This window comes from Pangasianodon hypophthalmus, chromosome 1 (genome assembly GCF_027358585.1).
Source record: "Pangasianodon hypophthalmus isolate fPanHyp1 chromosome 1, fPanHyp1.pri, whole genome shotgun sequence".
In the NCBI taxonomy this organism is placed as follows: domain Eukaryota; kingdom Metazoa; phylum Chordata; class Actinopteri; order Siluriformes; family Pangasiidae; genus Pangasianodon; species Pangasianodon hypophthalmus.
In genome coordinates, this window is record NC_069710.1 from 88,131 (window position 1) to 102,500 (window position 14,370).

Below are 14,370 nucleotides of genomic sequence, written 5' to 3' on the forward strand. Positions count from 1 at the left end.
ACAATGCAGGATTTATGGCAGTAAAGGTCAAAGTTCAAGAGAAGAACAACAGCTCTCAAAGTCAAACAAACACACTCACACACACAAACACACTCATCCCAACACACACACAAAAACTAATAAATGTAAGAATTTTTATACAGTATAGTACTGTACAGTTACACAGACAGCAGTTGCAGTGGGTTTTTTTAACAGTGGCCATCAGAAAAAGCATTTTTCCCTCAGGACCTGTGAGGAAGTCCATCCCTGTTCCAGCATTCAGTCATAATTTGCCCTAATTTCCAGAAGCACTCGGGTCCTGATGCAGCTGTGGTAAGAATTTTCCCTGGAGCGCCGTCTCTAAGTTTTACTTTCTAAAGTTGCTGTATGATGGTGAAAAGTGGCAGCAGGAAACCATGAGTTCTTCCCAAACCTCGGACTTCCTCCCATGGCCTGAGGACTGAAAGTGAAGACTGGCCTCATTCCATCAGAAAAGCAAATTATTACACAAATCACACCAGCTGCTAGAATTATTTCACTTTATTTTACTGCCATGTGTGTTTTATACCTGTGAGTTTCACAATTAACAGAAAAGTATCACAGTTAAGAATGTCAGCACTTTTTCTTATAACTTTCTTTAGCCTAATTACTGAATCCTAAATAAACCGAATAATATAAGACTAAGTGATTTTTGTGACGATGTTAAGTTCTTCCTTCATTCTTTTGCTGCTTTGGCTATTTTACTTTTCTATTTTTAAAAAATGTATATGACTTAGTCTATGTACAAGCCACAACTGATCACATATTCATTCAGTGACTAATGAAATCTTTTAAAGTTTGTCATGAACATGCGTAAATCTGATTTAGGATTCCAATCTTCAGCTAGACAACTGGTTTATAAATTCACACTAGGGATAGCTTCAGTAGAACGTAGCATCAGATGCTACAAAAGTGCAGCACTTTGTCCTCGACTGAAATCATCAGAAAAGCAGTTGACAGTTTCCTGGGAGCAGAACAGGAACAGTGTAGCGCTAAAACCTTACTGCGGAGTAAAATATAGCTTGCATCGTGCATTCATCATAAAACATGTAATCTAGAAAAAATTCAAACAACAACAAAAAGCACTAAAACCTTTTCTTATGACAGCAAACAGAAATTTATAAAATAACATTTCGACAAATTAAAAGATGACAGAACAACTGTAGTGTAGTGTGTTTGTATCACGTGACTTCACTCAGCTATGTGCACTTAGCCTTTGTGTATTGCGTGTTGCGTTGTGTCTTGTGTGTAAAGTCTGCACTGAAGCTCAGGTTCTGAAACACACTCAGTAAACCAGACTTTTCCTTCTGTGCAGTCTCGGACTGTACCATTTTGGTCAGGTGGCGGGGGATGACCACTTTCCCAACTGCGGCTCGTACACGCCTCGAATCTTCAGCATTCTGAGTAAGAACATGAAGAGAAGAGAAATTATTCATTCATTAACATTCGAGTTCAGGACTAGTCAAGTCTCTGTCAAACACTCCGGTTCAGGACTAGTTAGTGTTCTGACTATACAGTCAACTATATTAATGCTCTGTCCTAAACACTTACTGTAGGGAGCTGATATTTCCTCCTGAAATGAGCTCTCATTGCTGCTCTCTCTGCGTTTTTCTCCATGTTCCTGGCCTCACGTAGCTTCCTGCTCTCACACACACACATACAAACACACACATAATTATATATATATATATATATATATATATATATATATATATATATATATATATATATATATATATATATATATATATATACACACTCCTGAAACAGGTCCAATAAAACAAACACACTGCCGAACCAAAACCCACCACACACACATACACACACACACACACACACACCGCTCTCTCTCCTGCTCGGACTGGTAGGCTCGCGGCACATTGGGGTTGTGATCCATCAGCTTTGACCTTTGACCTTCAGACCCCCAGATGTCCTTCTGCAGTGTTTCTGTAATGTAGCTAGTGAACTTCCTGAAGGGAGCAAGGAGGGACTTCATCATCACAGCCTCCATCCTGACTGTGTGTGTGTGTGTGTGTCTGTGCGTTGCTCAGATTAATGTTCTAAACACTTTAACAAAGGTAAATCTCATTAGTCTCTCTCGCGCACACACACACACACACACACACGGTGTCCTTCATCCCTCTCGTCACACAGTGTTCACTCTGGTGTTATTATATAATATATAGATTTACTTGCTTATTCGCGTCAGTGTGCTACATTTACACGCAGCACCACAAATCACCTTCTGTGTGTAACATGACACTGTACAATGTGAGTGTGTGTGTGTGTGTGTGTGTGTGCGTGTGTTATCAGTGACCCTGCTGAATCAGCCTTGGAGTGTCCACCATTAATCACCTAACAAGATCTTTCTTTCTCAGACACATGCACACACACACATGCACACACACACACGCACGCACACGCACGCACACACACGCACGCGCACACACACGCACGCACACGCACGCACACACACGCACGCACACACACGTACGCACGCACGCACACACACACGCACGCACACGCGCGCACGCACGCACACACGCACACACACGCACGCACACACACGCACAAACACACAGACAGTGTAGACGTGTGTGAACTGACAATAAACCTGTAGTTTAAAGGGTTAAATATTATTTTATTATAAAGACAACTTTCTGACATTAAACACCATAATACAGTGTGTGTATATACGGTATATGTACATAAACACTCACCGTCCACTTTATTAGGAACACCTGTACACCAATCATGTGGCAGCAGCATAATTTATAAAATCGTGCAAATAAAGGTCAAGAGCTTCAGTTAATGTTCATATCAAACATCAGAAGGGAGAAAAACACCTTGTTGATGAGAGAGATCAGAGGAGAATGGCCAGAGCTAACAGGAAGTCTAAGGTAACTCAAATAAGCACTCTTTACAAAAATGGTGATCAGTGAAGTGTCTCAGAACACACAACACTTCAAACCGTGAGATGAATGGACTACAACAGCAGAGGACCACATCAGGTTCCACCGCAAGCACAGAATCTGAGGCTACAGTGGACACAGATTTTCCCAAACTGGACAGCTGAAGATGGGAAAAACATCATTTATTATTTTTCCTGTTTTTTTTAGGAGTCAAGAGTACAGAATACTATAGTGTGTGGAATACTACAGTGTACGGAATACTACAGTGTACGGAATACTATAGTGTGTGGAATACTACAGTGTACGGAATACTATAGTGTACGGAATACTACAGTGTACGGAATACTATAGTGTGTGGAATACTACAGTGTACGGAATACTACAGTGTACGGAATACTACAGTGTGTGGAATACTACAGTGTACGGAATACTACAGTGTACAGAATACTACAGTGTACAGAATACTACAGTGTACAGAATACTACAGTGTACGGAATACTACAGTGTGTGGAATACTACAATGTTCATTGTCAGTAAATGAATAACTCACTGAAGGTTAGAGCACTGGAACTATATTTTAATGAACGTGTGTTATCACATTGTGGCTTCTTGTAGCGCTGCAGGTCGTGTAGTCATTCACCTGAACATGGGCTTCAAGCGACTTCAAATAATTACACTGCTCAAAAGTATTGGCACCCAAAAGATATGCTGAAATGAAGAATTAATCCGTGACATGATGTCAATTCACAGGCCTTATAGAAGTGCTCTAAGGTGCTATAAATAATTATCTGTGGATCTGTCCATCAAAGGGATAGACTGTAATCTGATTAGTCCTTTGAAGAGCGTTGCTGACGTTCACTTCCACCAATCAGCACTTAGTATTGCCTCTCTTTTGATTGGCTGGATCAGCTGTCAGTTACAGACAGGGTAGCAGCATGTCCCGCCTCTATAGCCATACCAACACAGCAGTGCATGGGCAAAGGAGTTAAAAAAATTCTTGAAGGTCAGAGGTCATAAGTTATGAAGGGAGGAGAAGAATGGGTGATGGAGGGAGGAGGAGATGGACAGACGCCGCTCAGGTTCAAACTCCAACATCATCTCCAACAGGCTGAAAAGCTGACAGTGATCTTCTGATTCACGTAATAAATACTGCTGCAGAGACAGAGACAGAGTGAGTGAGTGACAGAGAGAATGTAAAAGACAGATAGCGTAAGTCTGAGTCTAACCCTGTTCAGTGAGGTAGCGGCGTTACTGCAACCATCTGCAGCCGATGGACTCTAGCTGACTCTAAACAATACGAAAATCAAACTGCTGCTCTACGCTGATGATCTGGTGCTGCTGTCTCCCACTGAGAACCTGACAGTCAATCTGACCAAAACCAAAACGGCCAGATGTCACAAAAACGGACAGATGCAGAGTGAGGCACTGAGTGAGACGCTGAGTGAGGCGCTGAGTGAGACGCTGAGTGAGACGCTGAGTGAGACGCAGAGTGAGACGCTGAGTGAGACGCTGAGTGAGGCGCTGAGTGAGACGCTGAGTGAGACGCTGAGTGAGACGCTGAGTGAGACGCAGAGTGAGGCGCTGAGTGAGACGCAGAGTGAGGCGCTGAGTGAGACGCTGAGTGAGACGCAGAGTGAGACGCTGAGTGAGACGCTGAGTGAGACGCAGAGTGAGGCGCTGAGTGAGACGCAGAGTGAGGCGCTGAGAGAGACGCTGAGTGAGGCGCTGAGCGAGACGCAGAGTGAGACGCTGAGCGAGACGCTGAGCGAGACGCAGAGTGAGGCGCTGAGAGAGACGCTGAGCGAGACGCTGAGTGAGGCGCTGAGCGAGACGCAGAGTGAGGCGCAGAGTGAGGCGCTGAGAGAGGCGCTGAGAGAGACGCAGAGTGAGGCTCTGAGAGAGACGCTGAGTGAGGCGCAGAGTGAGGCGCTGAGAGAGGCGCTGAGCGAGGCGCTGAGCGAGGCGCAGAGCGAGACGCAGAGCGAGGCGCTGAGCGAGGCGCTGAGCGAGGCGCTGAGTGAGACGCTGAGCGAGACGCTGAGCGAGGCGCTGAGCGAGACGCAGAGCGAGGCGCTGAGCGAGACGCAGAGCGAGGCGCTGAGAGAGACGCAGAGTGAGGCTCTGAGAGAGACGCTGAGTGAGGCGCAGAGCGAGGCGCTGAGAGAGGCGCTGAGCGAGGCGCTGAGCGAGGCGCAGAGCGAGACGCAGAGCGAGGCGCTGAGCGAGACGCTGAGCGAGGCGCTGAGCGAGACGCAGAGCGAGGCGCTGAGAGAGACGCAGAGTGAGGCTCTGAGAGAGACGCTGAGTGAGGCGCAGAGCGAGGCGCTGAGAGAGGCGCTGAGCGAGACGCTGAGCGAGACGCAGAGTTTTTATATTTAGTGATTTATTGATTTTTTTCTAAGTGTTAATGTAATGGTGTGTGTGTGTGTGCGCACGCATCTTACACATAGTGGTTTGCAGATGAGTGTGACGTGTCTTCCTGCTGGTGAATTCTTGTCCCAGTCCAAATGACCTCCAGAGAAATATTTCTGCTTCCTGATGAACACACACACACACACACACACACACCATTTTATACACACAATTAGTAAACCACCAATAAGCAGAGATAATCAATACTGAAGTTAAGGGTGTGTGTGTGTGTGTGTGTGTGAGCGTGTGAGTAATGATGTGTGTGACCTTGTTTTACGGATCATTCTAGAAGGAATTGGTCCTTGTATTGTCTCCATCATGGCTAAGTGTTCTCTGTTATCATGAGCCTAAAACACACAGACACACACACAAAGAGACTGAGTTAGAGAAGCTCAAGGACAGTGAGAGGAGGACTGTGTCCATGACAGAAACACTGCAAGGTCTCTCTCTCTCTCTCTCTCTCTCTCTCTCTCCTTCATACACACACGCATAGCCTCATGCATTCAAAACACCTGAAAGAGTGTGTATCCGAGGTAGTACTCTAACAGGATGCAGCCGATACTCCAGACATCACACGGTTGACTCCACCCAAGCTCTGCGCACGCGCGCACGCGCACACACACACACACACACACGCACACACACACACACACACACAGTTGTACTGAACATGGTATTTAAAGGCATTAGGTGGCAATAAAGAGTAATAAACCATAAAAACAAGAAACAGTAACAGATGAAAAATTACACTACGACACATTTTTCCAGTGTCAGATAGCTATACATTATATGAGGCGTGTGGTTTGGGACACGCCCACAGGCGTGTGGTTTGGGACACGCCCACAGTGGCTCTTACCCAGGATGACCTCAGGGGCACGGTAGTGTCGTGTGGAGATGACGGTGCTGTGATGTTCATGATCAAACGTCGCACTGCCAAAATCCACCACCTTCACTGCCGTGTCCTTTAACACACGCTCCTCACACTGCTACACACACACACACACACACACACACTGTAATGGGTGTGGCAGTCATCCTTATCGTCCTCTTCATGTCACTTTCACTTCCTTTATGTTATGAGTTTAATGGCTAACTCCGTGTAACACTAGCCAGCAGCATTTAATACTTCATTTAATGAGCTATTAGCTCACGAGCTTCATTGACATCCTCTTGCATATTTAAAAAACTATCTAGCTTTAACAAACACTAACACAGCCTTTTTGTTTTAGAAGCCTTGTAGTTCAGTTCATGTGTGTGAAGTCTGAGCGATACTATATGAGCTAACCATGTGGGTGATTTTAGCCAATGAAATGGTGTCTATGACATCAGAGGGCTGAGCAACTTAGCTAGTTTGTTGGCTATTTGATGAGTCTCTGCTATCTGAATGATGAAATCATGTGAGAAAAATGTCTCACTGCTGTGATGGCAGTCCACCGAATCACATGGCCAAGCGACCGCAGTGCTGAAGAGACAGTACCATTTCAGCACCGCTGCTGTGGAAGACCAGGAAGCACATGGCCACGAGGCCTAGTGCAGTGATAATCACCACAGCTGCTCCCTCTCTTCGCTTTAGTCCGCGAGGAGAATGAAGTGAGAAGTGAGTAGTTTCAACAGTGTAGATAAACAGTGATGCTCCTCTGCCTTTTTCTTGCAGAAACTACGAGTCGCTCCCTCCACCATAATACTGCGCTGCTCGTGCTGCATTCTACTGCTTCAACTCACCGAGGTCACACAATGCTCAGCACCCTCCCTGCCGCCTCCAGACCAGCACCGCCCTCCCTGCCGCCTCCAGACCAGCACCGCCCTCCCTGCCGCCTCCAGACCAGCACCGCCCTCCCTGCCGCCTCCAGACCAGCACCGCCCTCCCTGCCGCCTCCAGACCAGCACCGCCCTCCCTGCCGCCTCCAGACCAGCACCGCCCTCCCTCCCAGCCCACCACTCACCACTCCTTTCCCCACTTCCACCCTGCACACTACAAATAACTACACCCCACTGGGGTTCTTAAATCGTACAGCTGTCTCTGTGTGTCTGTGTTCCGCCCCTCACTGTCACCTGCACCATGCACACCTGTATCACACACACCTGCGTCACACACACACCTACATCTGTATCACACACACCTGCATCACACCACATTGCATAGATCAAACTCTCTCACACGTGTGTGTCTCTGGGCGTACTCAGCATGCTGCCCTCTCACCTTGTCAGGGTTGTAGCAGGTGGTGAAGTCGGAGTTAATAAACAGAATATTCTCTGGTTTCAGATCAGTGTGTGTTAGCCTGTTAGCATGGAGGACTGTAGAGGAGGTAGAGAACCAGAAAAACACAGGAAATACACTTTACTACACATTTTTAAAAAGAAACACCAGAGAAGTTTACACACACAAACACACACACAAACACACACACTTTATTATTAATTTCTGTACATAATATTCTTCTTACAACAGAATGTTTGCTTTGCATAAATTTATTCAATTAAAACACTGAAAGTTTATGTAAATATAAAATCATGAATATCTAAGTTCTATACGTTGTAATTTAAAATAAGTCTGAACTTTTATTATGAATGTCACCAGCGGAGCTCCGTGTGTACATGTATGTATACAGGCAGCTCCATAAATACTTGGAAGTTATTGTTATTTTAGATGTCTCCCATATTCCAGTCAAAAAAAAAACTATAATGGAATTTATTCTTATTCAACGGCAAAACACTCTGAATAATTTTAAAAAGATTAACGAGATAAAACTTAGAAAAAGTGTGACGTAGTTAAATTCTGTAATTTAGATCCTATTTCAACAGCATTTTTAACAGGAATATTTGCACTTGTGTATTAGACACTGTAAAGTGTTCTTTGGAGACAGGCACGTTCCCCAGACACACTCACACTTTAGCAGCTCCAGAACAAGCTCTAATCTTCAGTTTCTGAATAAATAGTTACAAGAATACAATTCTTCTCACAGCTAAATGAGTTCTTAAATGAAAATAAAATTATGAACAATTCCAGTCTGGCTTCAGACCAGGTCACAGCACTGAAACAGCTTCAGTGAACGCAGTAATGATCTGAGCTTGAATGCCGATGCAGGGGATTTTTCTATACTTGCACTTTTGAGTACATAGTAGACCACAGGACGTTTCTTAAATGGCTTGGGAAGTGGGCTGGTCTTTCTGCGACTCTGTTAAATTGGTTTTCTACCCACGTAATGGAAGACAATATTTTGTTAGTCTAGATGAACAAGTCTCAGATAAACGTGATATTCTGTGCAGTGGACCACACGGCTCTGTACTGGGCTCACTTTTATTTTATTTGCATATGATGTCATTGTGTCAGATTATTAAGAAGTCAGTTTTCATAACTGATGATAAATAGGCATACATATGTGTAGCACCAGATGATTTATTTTATATCCGGAATTTATATATTTATATCTGGAAGGTATTAAGAGTCAGTCTCGCATGCGCAGCACTACAATAGCAGGCAACCAGGAAGTCATGAAGTTGAATGGCTAAGTGCTGTTGTATTCTGCTTTAGTGCTTAATTAATAAACGTACAAACTCTGAACTACTGCTTCAGGGAGATATTCGAAACAACTACAAGTCAAAAACTGCACAAAAAGACGAGCCCTTGAGCACAAGAAAAGGCAAACAAATGTTTCTTCTTTTTTTCAGTCTTTTCATGGGAAAAAGTTAACAGTGATGCATATTTCTGATGTGCAGTTTGCATCTGCAATAAACAGACCTTATGCACAGAACCTGGCAACCCTGTTCATGGAATAAACAACAAGGTCATTAATGAATCAGAGATTCATATTTTTTTGGATATTAATTTTTTCGTCAGTGGTTTGCTCCAGTATTCCGACTTAAACACTGCCTTACTGAGCTCCAGAATAAAACCATGTTTCTGCCATATTTCTGTACAAACATTAGAAATGCTTTTATACATAGAGCTGCTGCTCCATATCGCAGCAAAGACTGAGCTCTGTGCACAGAGACGCATATCTCAGCTATATATATGATATATATCATTTAGTTCATTTAAAAAATATTAACTTGTAAGTTCATTGCGTGTGTTTTTTGCCATTCTTAAATTATTGCTCCCTCACTGTTATTAAAAGGAAACATTCCTGTAAAGTGGAACAGGTGTTGAAATGCTGCTTAAAGGACTCCAGAAGCGCTCCGAGTGCGTCCAGCTTTAAATAAACTGTCTGATCTTTCGGAAATGTAATAAACCCAAAAACTAAATCTGATCAAATATTATTACATGTCAATTGTCTAGGGGAGCCTCACTAGAGTGTGTCTGTGTGTGTACCTGTAGTTCCTGTACCCATGTGTTTTTTTTGTGTGTGTGTGTGTGTGTGTGTGTGTGTGTGTGTGTGTACTCACACTCCACAGCGCTGCAGATCTGATAGGCCATGTGTCTCACCTGCTCCAGTGTGTATGGAATGTAATTATTCTGCTTCAGGAAGTCGAATGTGCTGAGAGACAACAACTCAAAACTGATACACACGTGACCACCGTACTGAAACCAACCGTACATACACACACACAACCTGGGGGTGAGACAGAGACAGAGAGACACACAGATAGAGACGGGCAGAGAGAGAGAGAGAGAGAGAGAGAGAGAGAGAGAGAGCGAGAGGGTTAATTAAATGTATTAAACTCATGTTTGTGTATTCATTAGTGTAATAAACTCACTGTTTGTTTTCTGGATCTTTCTCTTTGATTTTCTCCAAAACATTTATTTCCAGTCGAGCTGCTTCTTTGTATTTCTCCACATTTTTAATAATCTTCAGAGCAACATGAGAGCCTTGTCTACACACACACACACACACACACACACACAAATAGACCATAAAATAACTCAAAATGTACAGCTGAGGACAAAAGATTATATACCCCTAGGCTAAAGACATTCAAACTTAATATTTCGCTCCACACTCAACTCCACACACTCCACTTTACCTTCTGTGTTAAGTCAGTTAGTGTATATACTTTATTTCCATGAGAGGTTATTTCAAAATAATAGCTAAGACACAGATTTATTTCAGCTTTTAGTTACTATATCAGATTTACAGTGGGTTAAAGTTTTACATAAAAGCGTGTGTGTGTGTGTGTGTGTTTGTGTGTGTGTGAGAGAGAGAGAGAGAGAGAGAGAGAGAGAGACTAGAACTGACCTGTGATGGTCAATGCACTGCACCACTTTGCCAAAAGTCCCCTCCCCCAAGGTACTCACAATCTCATCTACACGCACACACACACACACACACACACACACACAACTCAGTTGCATAATGTACAGGATATCCAAGATGCACTGCAGTGTGTAAAGTGGTCTGTGGTCCAGTGTAGGGAACAGGGTGTGATTGGGTCACAGCCTGTAACCCCAGGCCAGGGGTAGCTCAGTGGTTAAACTATTCAACTACTGATCAGAAGGCTGTGAGTTCAAATCCCAGCACTGACACTGAGCAAGGTCCTTAACCCTCAACTGCTCAGCTGTATAAAAATGAGATAAATTGAAGTCGCTCTGGATAAGGGTGCCTGCCAAATGACATGAATGAACACTTTGTAGGGGAGAGTGGGGTAAGCTGTCCCACCACCTGTATCTGGGTAGCCATTCACAATATTTGTCATGTGACCCTAAATTTAGTTTGCGTTCTCCATTTTCATCTTGCCATGGAAAGAAGAACCATGTGGATGAAGTGGTAAGCATAATTGTTCACAAAAAACTGTTTTTTGCCTGTCAAAAGTTTTTTTTTTTTTTTTGGCATATCAGGAATACTCAGTCTCACATCAAAAGTAATTTATCTCAGTTTAAAAATTTATATCAGATATGTTGATGAACTGGCAGCGTGTAAAAACCTGTAAGTAAATTAACAAAAGTGTAGCTCTGGGTTGTTAGACTATGCACCTTCCCCAAAATGGTGGCTGTGGGGCAAAAGAAGCCAGAGCCTTGGGGGTAAGTTCAGCCGGTGGTTCATCTTACCCTCTCATGTTTACATGAAGTTAAGTCAAATATTTGGTGTTTCACTTAGTGTTGCATCCTAACAATGAATAACTGACATTATATTTCCTGTTTTAGATGTAGCATAACAGCTGTCATAATTACAGAAGAAAAACAGATAGGGGCTGCACAAGGGAGGAAAATCCATCAGAAAAGTGTCAAAAGAAAGAAAGACTGATAGGTTAAAGCTTTCGCAGACATCTACAAAAGGTAGAGGATGGGAAGACATTAACCTGCTGGACACAAAGGAACCTCTGAAGCGAAGAAGATATTTAGGGAAGACAGAGAAAGAGCTTGCAGACCACATGAAAAAAACCTTTCTGACAGGTTCTATGGCCTCACTACAAAGAAATGGTGTGAAGTAGCATTTAAACTGGCAAAAAGGAACAACATTCCAGTAGCCAGCATCTGGACAGAGAATGGTTTGGCAGGTTAGTCTGAATGTACAGGACAGGCAAGGCTTTGTGAGTGCAACATAAAAAATGCAGTCCACAAAGTTAAACTGAGTGACTCTAAACTCTTTTACTGTAGGTGGAGATTAGTTTGAGGGCTTTAAGACACACCACCATCTTGCCTGCTGTTTACCTGAAGCAACATCTATAGGGAGGGCTACAGCCTTTACCAGGACCACTGTGGGAGAATTCTTTAACAATCTTGGCAAAGTGAAAGATAGGTATAAAAACAAAACACATAACTATCCTACTTAAAGATTCAAACTTGTTTATGGTTAAATTAAGTATAATATAAGTAAAACACGCAAGCAAGTAGGTTCGTTACGTCTGCTGAACGAGGAGAGCTCCTGACGGTGCTGTGTGCAGTCAGTGCTATACGCAGCTCAATCCATCCATGCTGATTTTCCCAAGAATGAGATACAAAGAGGACTTCATTACAGGAGCACCTGCAGGACTCATGGATCAGTTATTATCAGTTATACTTTAATATCTGGTTAATACGATAGTTAGTAACACTTTTCTCTGATGTCTAAACTTACCCCTAACATGAGGCACGTTGAGCCACGAGACCACTTTTTTGTGACCCCATATTTTGTTGTCTATTCGAGGTAGGCATACTGCTAAGGTTTCAACTGACGACTCACATCCTGACCTTGTGCTGTATGCATTAGTTTTATTCCTGTCTCATATTCCCTTGGCTAATGGCTCACCTTACCCCACTCTCCCCTACTGAAACCGCTCTCTGTTATTTGAGGCTGCAGTAGGAAGCAGGTCAAAGGTCAGAGGTCACAATTCAATGCATTGAGTGAGATGTGAAAGTTTGATTTTACTCACATCTGTCCTGCAGCATATATCCATCCTGATACAGAAGGTGACCATCATCATCATCATCACCACGTCTCACACTGTGCTAGGACACACACACACAAGCACACATTTATACACACACACACACACACACGTATACACACACTATGTAATTAAACTGTATAACACACACAGAGTCGACCAGAGAGAGAAAACAAGCACCCAAACTGACAGCAACACAACAGTGTGTTTGCACAGTTACTTACACATGGGCAGAAGCAGCTCAGAAATCCTTTACATGCTGAATACACACCTGTAACACCCATCTCTCTCTGTCTCAAACACACACACACACACACACACAAAACCAGCACAGAGAGAGACAAGAGAAACAGAGAGGAAAGTGAAGGAGAAGTAAATGTGTGTGTGTGCGCATGTCATGAGTCTTGGTCTAATTTTAAACTGCACACACACACACACACACACACAGATTCATGTCTTGTGAGCCTAAGACTCAAAGATCTGATTACACACACACACACACAACCTCTTTCCTTTCCCATGGGTAACTACTGTGTAGGCTGTGTCTCAAATCACACACTACTCATTACACTATGTGTAGTGTGTGTAGTATGTGTGTGTGTGTGTGTGTGTGTGACATTAATATGCCTATACAGAGCACTGAAAGCAGTTGGGGACGCAGCCCTGAATTCCGGCTGAACGTGCATGGGACAGTGAGCAGCACCGGGTCGGCTCAGTGAAACGGTCCTCTCTCCTTTCTTCTTTACGCTCTACACATTGGACCTTCAGCAACTCTTCAGCTCCTGCAGAAGATCTCTGATGACTGATGACAGTTAAGTTGCTGTTAACTGTGAAAACAACCTGCAGCTTAACATTAGGAAGACAAATGAAGTGGTGATTACAGAGTCTGTAAGACCAGGAACCATTACAGGGGAGGAGGTAAAGGTAGTGCAGGTCCTACAGGTGCTTTGGGGTCTACATGAACTGCAGATTGGAATGGACAGACAACACCTATGCGCTATACAGCAAAGGCCAGAGCAGGGTCTTCTTCCTACAGAGGCTCAGGTCCTTCAGTGTGTGCAGCAGACTACTAGCGTTTCTCTTACCAGTCATTTGTGGCCAGCGTTCTTTCCTATGGTGTGGTCATCACTGCAGGAGATGCCAAGCACCTCAATAAGCTGATCAGAAATCCACCTCCATCACAGCACTGACTCTGGACTCATGGGAGACAGTTTCAGAGAAGAGGATGACAGCAAACCTGGAAATCATCATGAACATTTCTGCCCATCTTCTCCACGGTGCTTCTCCAGGAGCACCTTTACCTCGCCGCTCATTCAGCCACAATGCTCTCCTCGGGGTTGTTTCTGCCATCAGACTCCACAACACCTCCTCTCAACCGGACAGAATAACAGGGCAGAATTCATTCATATACATAAAAATACACACTCATATACAGGATCCCACACACACTAAACCCACTCCATCCTCCCTGCCGCATGATCTTTTACACTTAGGGTCTGAAATTATACTCTCAAATTAATCTCTGGTGAGCCGAGCAATTTTTATTGATCAGTGTGCGAGTTGTTCAATAACACGTCATTGTCATGTAAATAAAACAGCTTATTTCTTTACAGACATGTTTTTACAGACGTGTTTTTACAGACAGGTGTTTTTACAGACAGGTGTTTTTACAGACGTGTTTTTACAGACAGGTGTTTTTAAAGACGTGTTTTTACAGACAGGTGTT

General features: G+C 43.6%; 3 protein-coding genes across 6 annotated transcripts in view; all 3 read right to left on the reverse strand.

The window, feature by feature from the left end:
- Window positions 1-476: 476 nt before the first annotated feature.
- On the reverse strand, window positions 477-2,544 carry LOC113525476 (complexin-3-like). The gene is made up of 3 exons (XM_053239967.1): window positions 1,860-2,544; window positions 1,570-1,657; window positions 477-1,418 (listed from the first exon to the last, which is right to left on the reverse strand). Exons 1-3 carry the CDS (start codon window positions 2,027-2,029, stop codon window positions 1,218-1,220), a joined length of 459 nt encoding a protein of 152 aa, XP_053095942.1. The 5' UTR covers window positions 2,030-2,544; the 3' UTR covers window positions 477-1,217.
- Window positions 2,545-2,667: 123 nt separating this feature from the next.
- On the reverse strand, window positions 2,668-14,026 carry clk2b (CDC-like kinase 2b). Of its 4 annotated transcripts, none has more exons than XM_026912006.3 (11): window positions 12,869-14,026; window positions 12,630-12,705; window positions 10,517-10,583; window positions 10,038-10,154; window positions 9,726-9,892; window positions 7,543-7,637; window positions 6,199-6,328; window positions 5,855-5,937; window positions 5,610-5,689; window positions 5,375-5,465; window positions 2,672-4,082 (listed from the first exon to the last, which is right to left on the reverse strand). In XM_026912006.3, the coding sequence occupies exons 1-11, from the start codon at window positions 12,926-12,928 to the stop codon at window positions 3,942-3,944; spliced, it is 1,107 nt and encodes a 368-aa protein (XP_026767807.3). In that variant the 5' UTR covers window positions 12,929-14,026; the 3' UTR covers window positions 2,672-3,941. The 4 variants fall into 4 exon arrangements, with proteins under 4 accessions (XP_053095792.1, XP_026767807.3, XP_053095760.1 ...); XM_053239785.1 differs by having other exon boundaries at window positions 2,674-4,082; window positions 12,630-12,700; XM_034305680.2 differs by lacking the exon at window positions 10,517-10,583 and having other exon boundaries at window positions 2,676-4,082; window positions 12,869-12,927.
- A 139-nt stretch (window positions 14,027-14,165) lies between these two features.
- Window positions 14,166-14,370, reverse strand: part of malsu1 (mitochondrial assembly of ribosomal large subunit 1) — a 5,109-nt gene continuing 4,904 nt past the window's right edge. The window contains exon 4 of the mRNA XM_026912010.3: window positions 14,166-14,370. This exon is cut by the window's right edge and continues 260 nt beyond it. The gene's annotated coding sequence lies outside the window, so the exon portion shown is untranslated.

Coding starts and splice junctions, on each gene's coding strand:
- clk2b (XM_026912006.3), bottom strand. CDS start 12,928: ATGGGTGTTACAGGTGTGTATTCAGCATGTAAAGGATTTCTGAGCTGC. Junction 10,155..10,516: donor CAGTGCATTGACCATCACAG/GTCAGTTCTAGT, acceptor GTGTGTGTGTAG/ACAAGGCTCTCATGTTGCTC. Junction 5,466..5,609: donor AGAATGATCCGTAAAACAAG/GTCACACACATC, acceptor TGTGTTCATCAG/GAAGCAGAAATATTTCTCTG.
- LOC113525476 (XM_053239967.1), bottom strand. CDS start 2,029: ATGGAGGCTGTGATGATGAAGTCCCTCCTTGCTCCCTTCAGGAAGTTC. Junction 1,658..1,859: donor TCCGAGCAGGAGAGAGAGCG/GTGTGTGTGTGT, acceptor GTGTGAGAGCAG/GAAGCTACGTGAGGCCAGGA. Junction 1,419..1,569: donor GGAAATATCAGCTCCCTACA/GTAAGTGTTTAG, acceptor GTTCTTACTCAG/AATGCTGAAGATTCGAGGCG.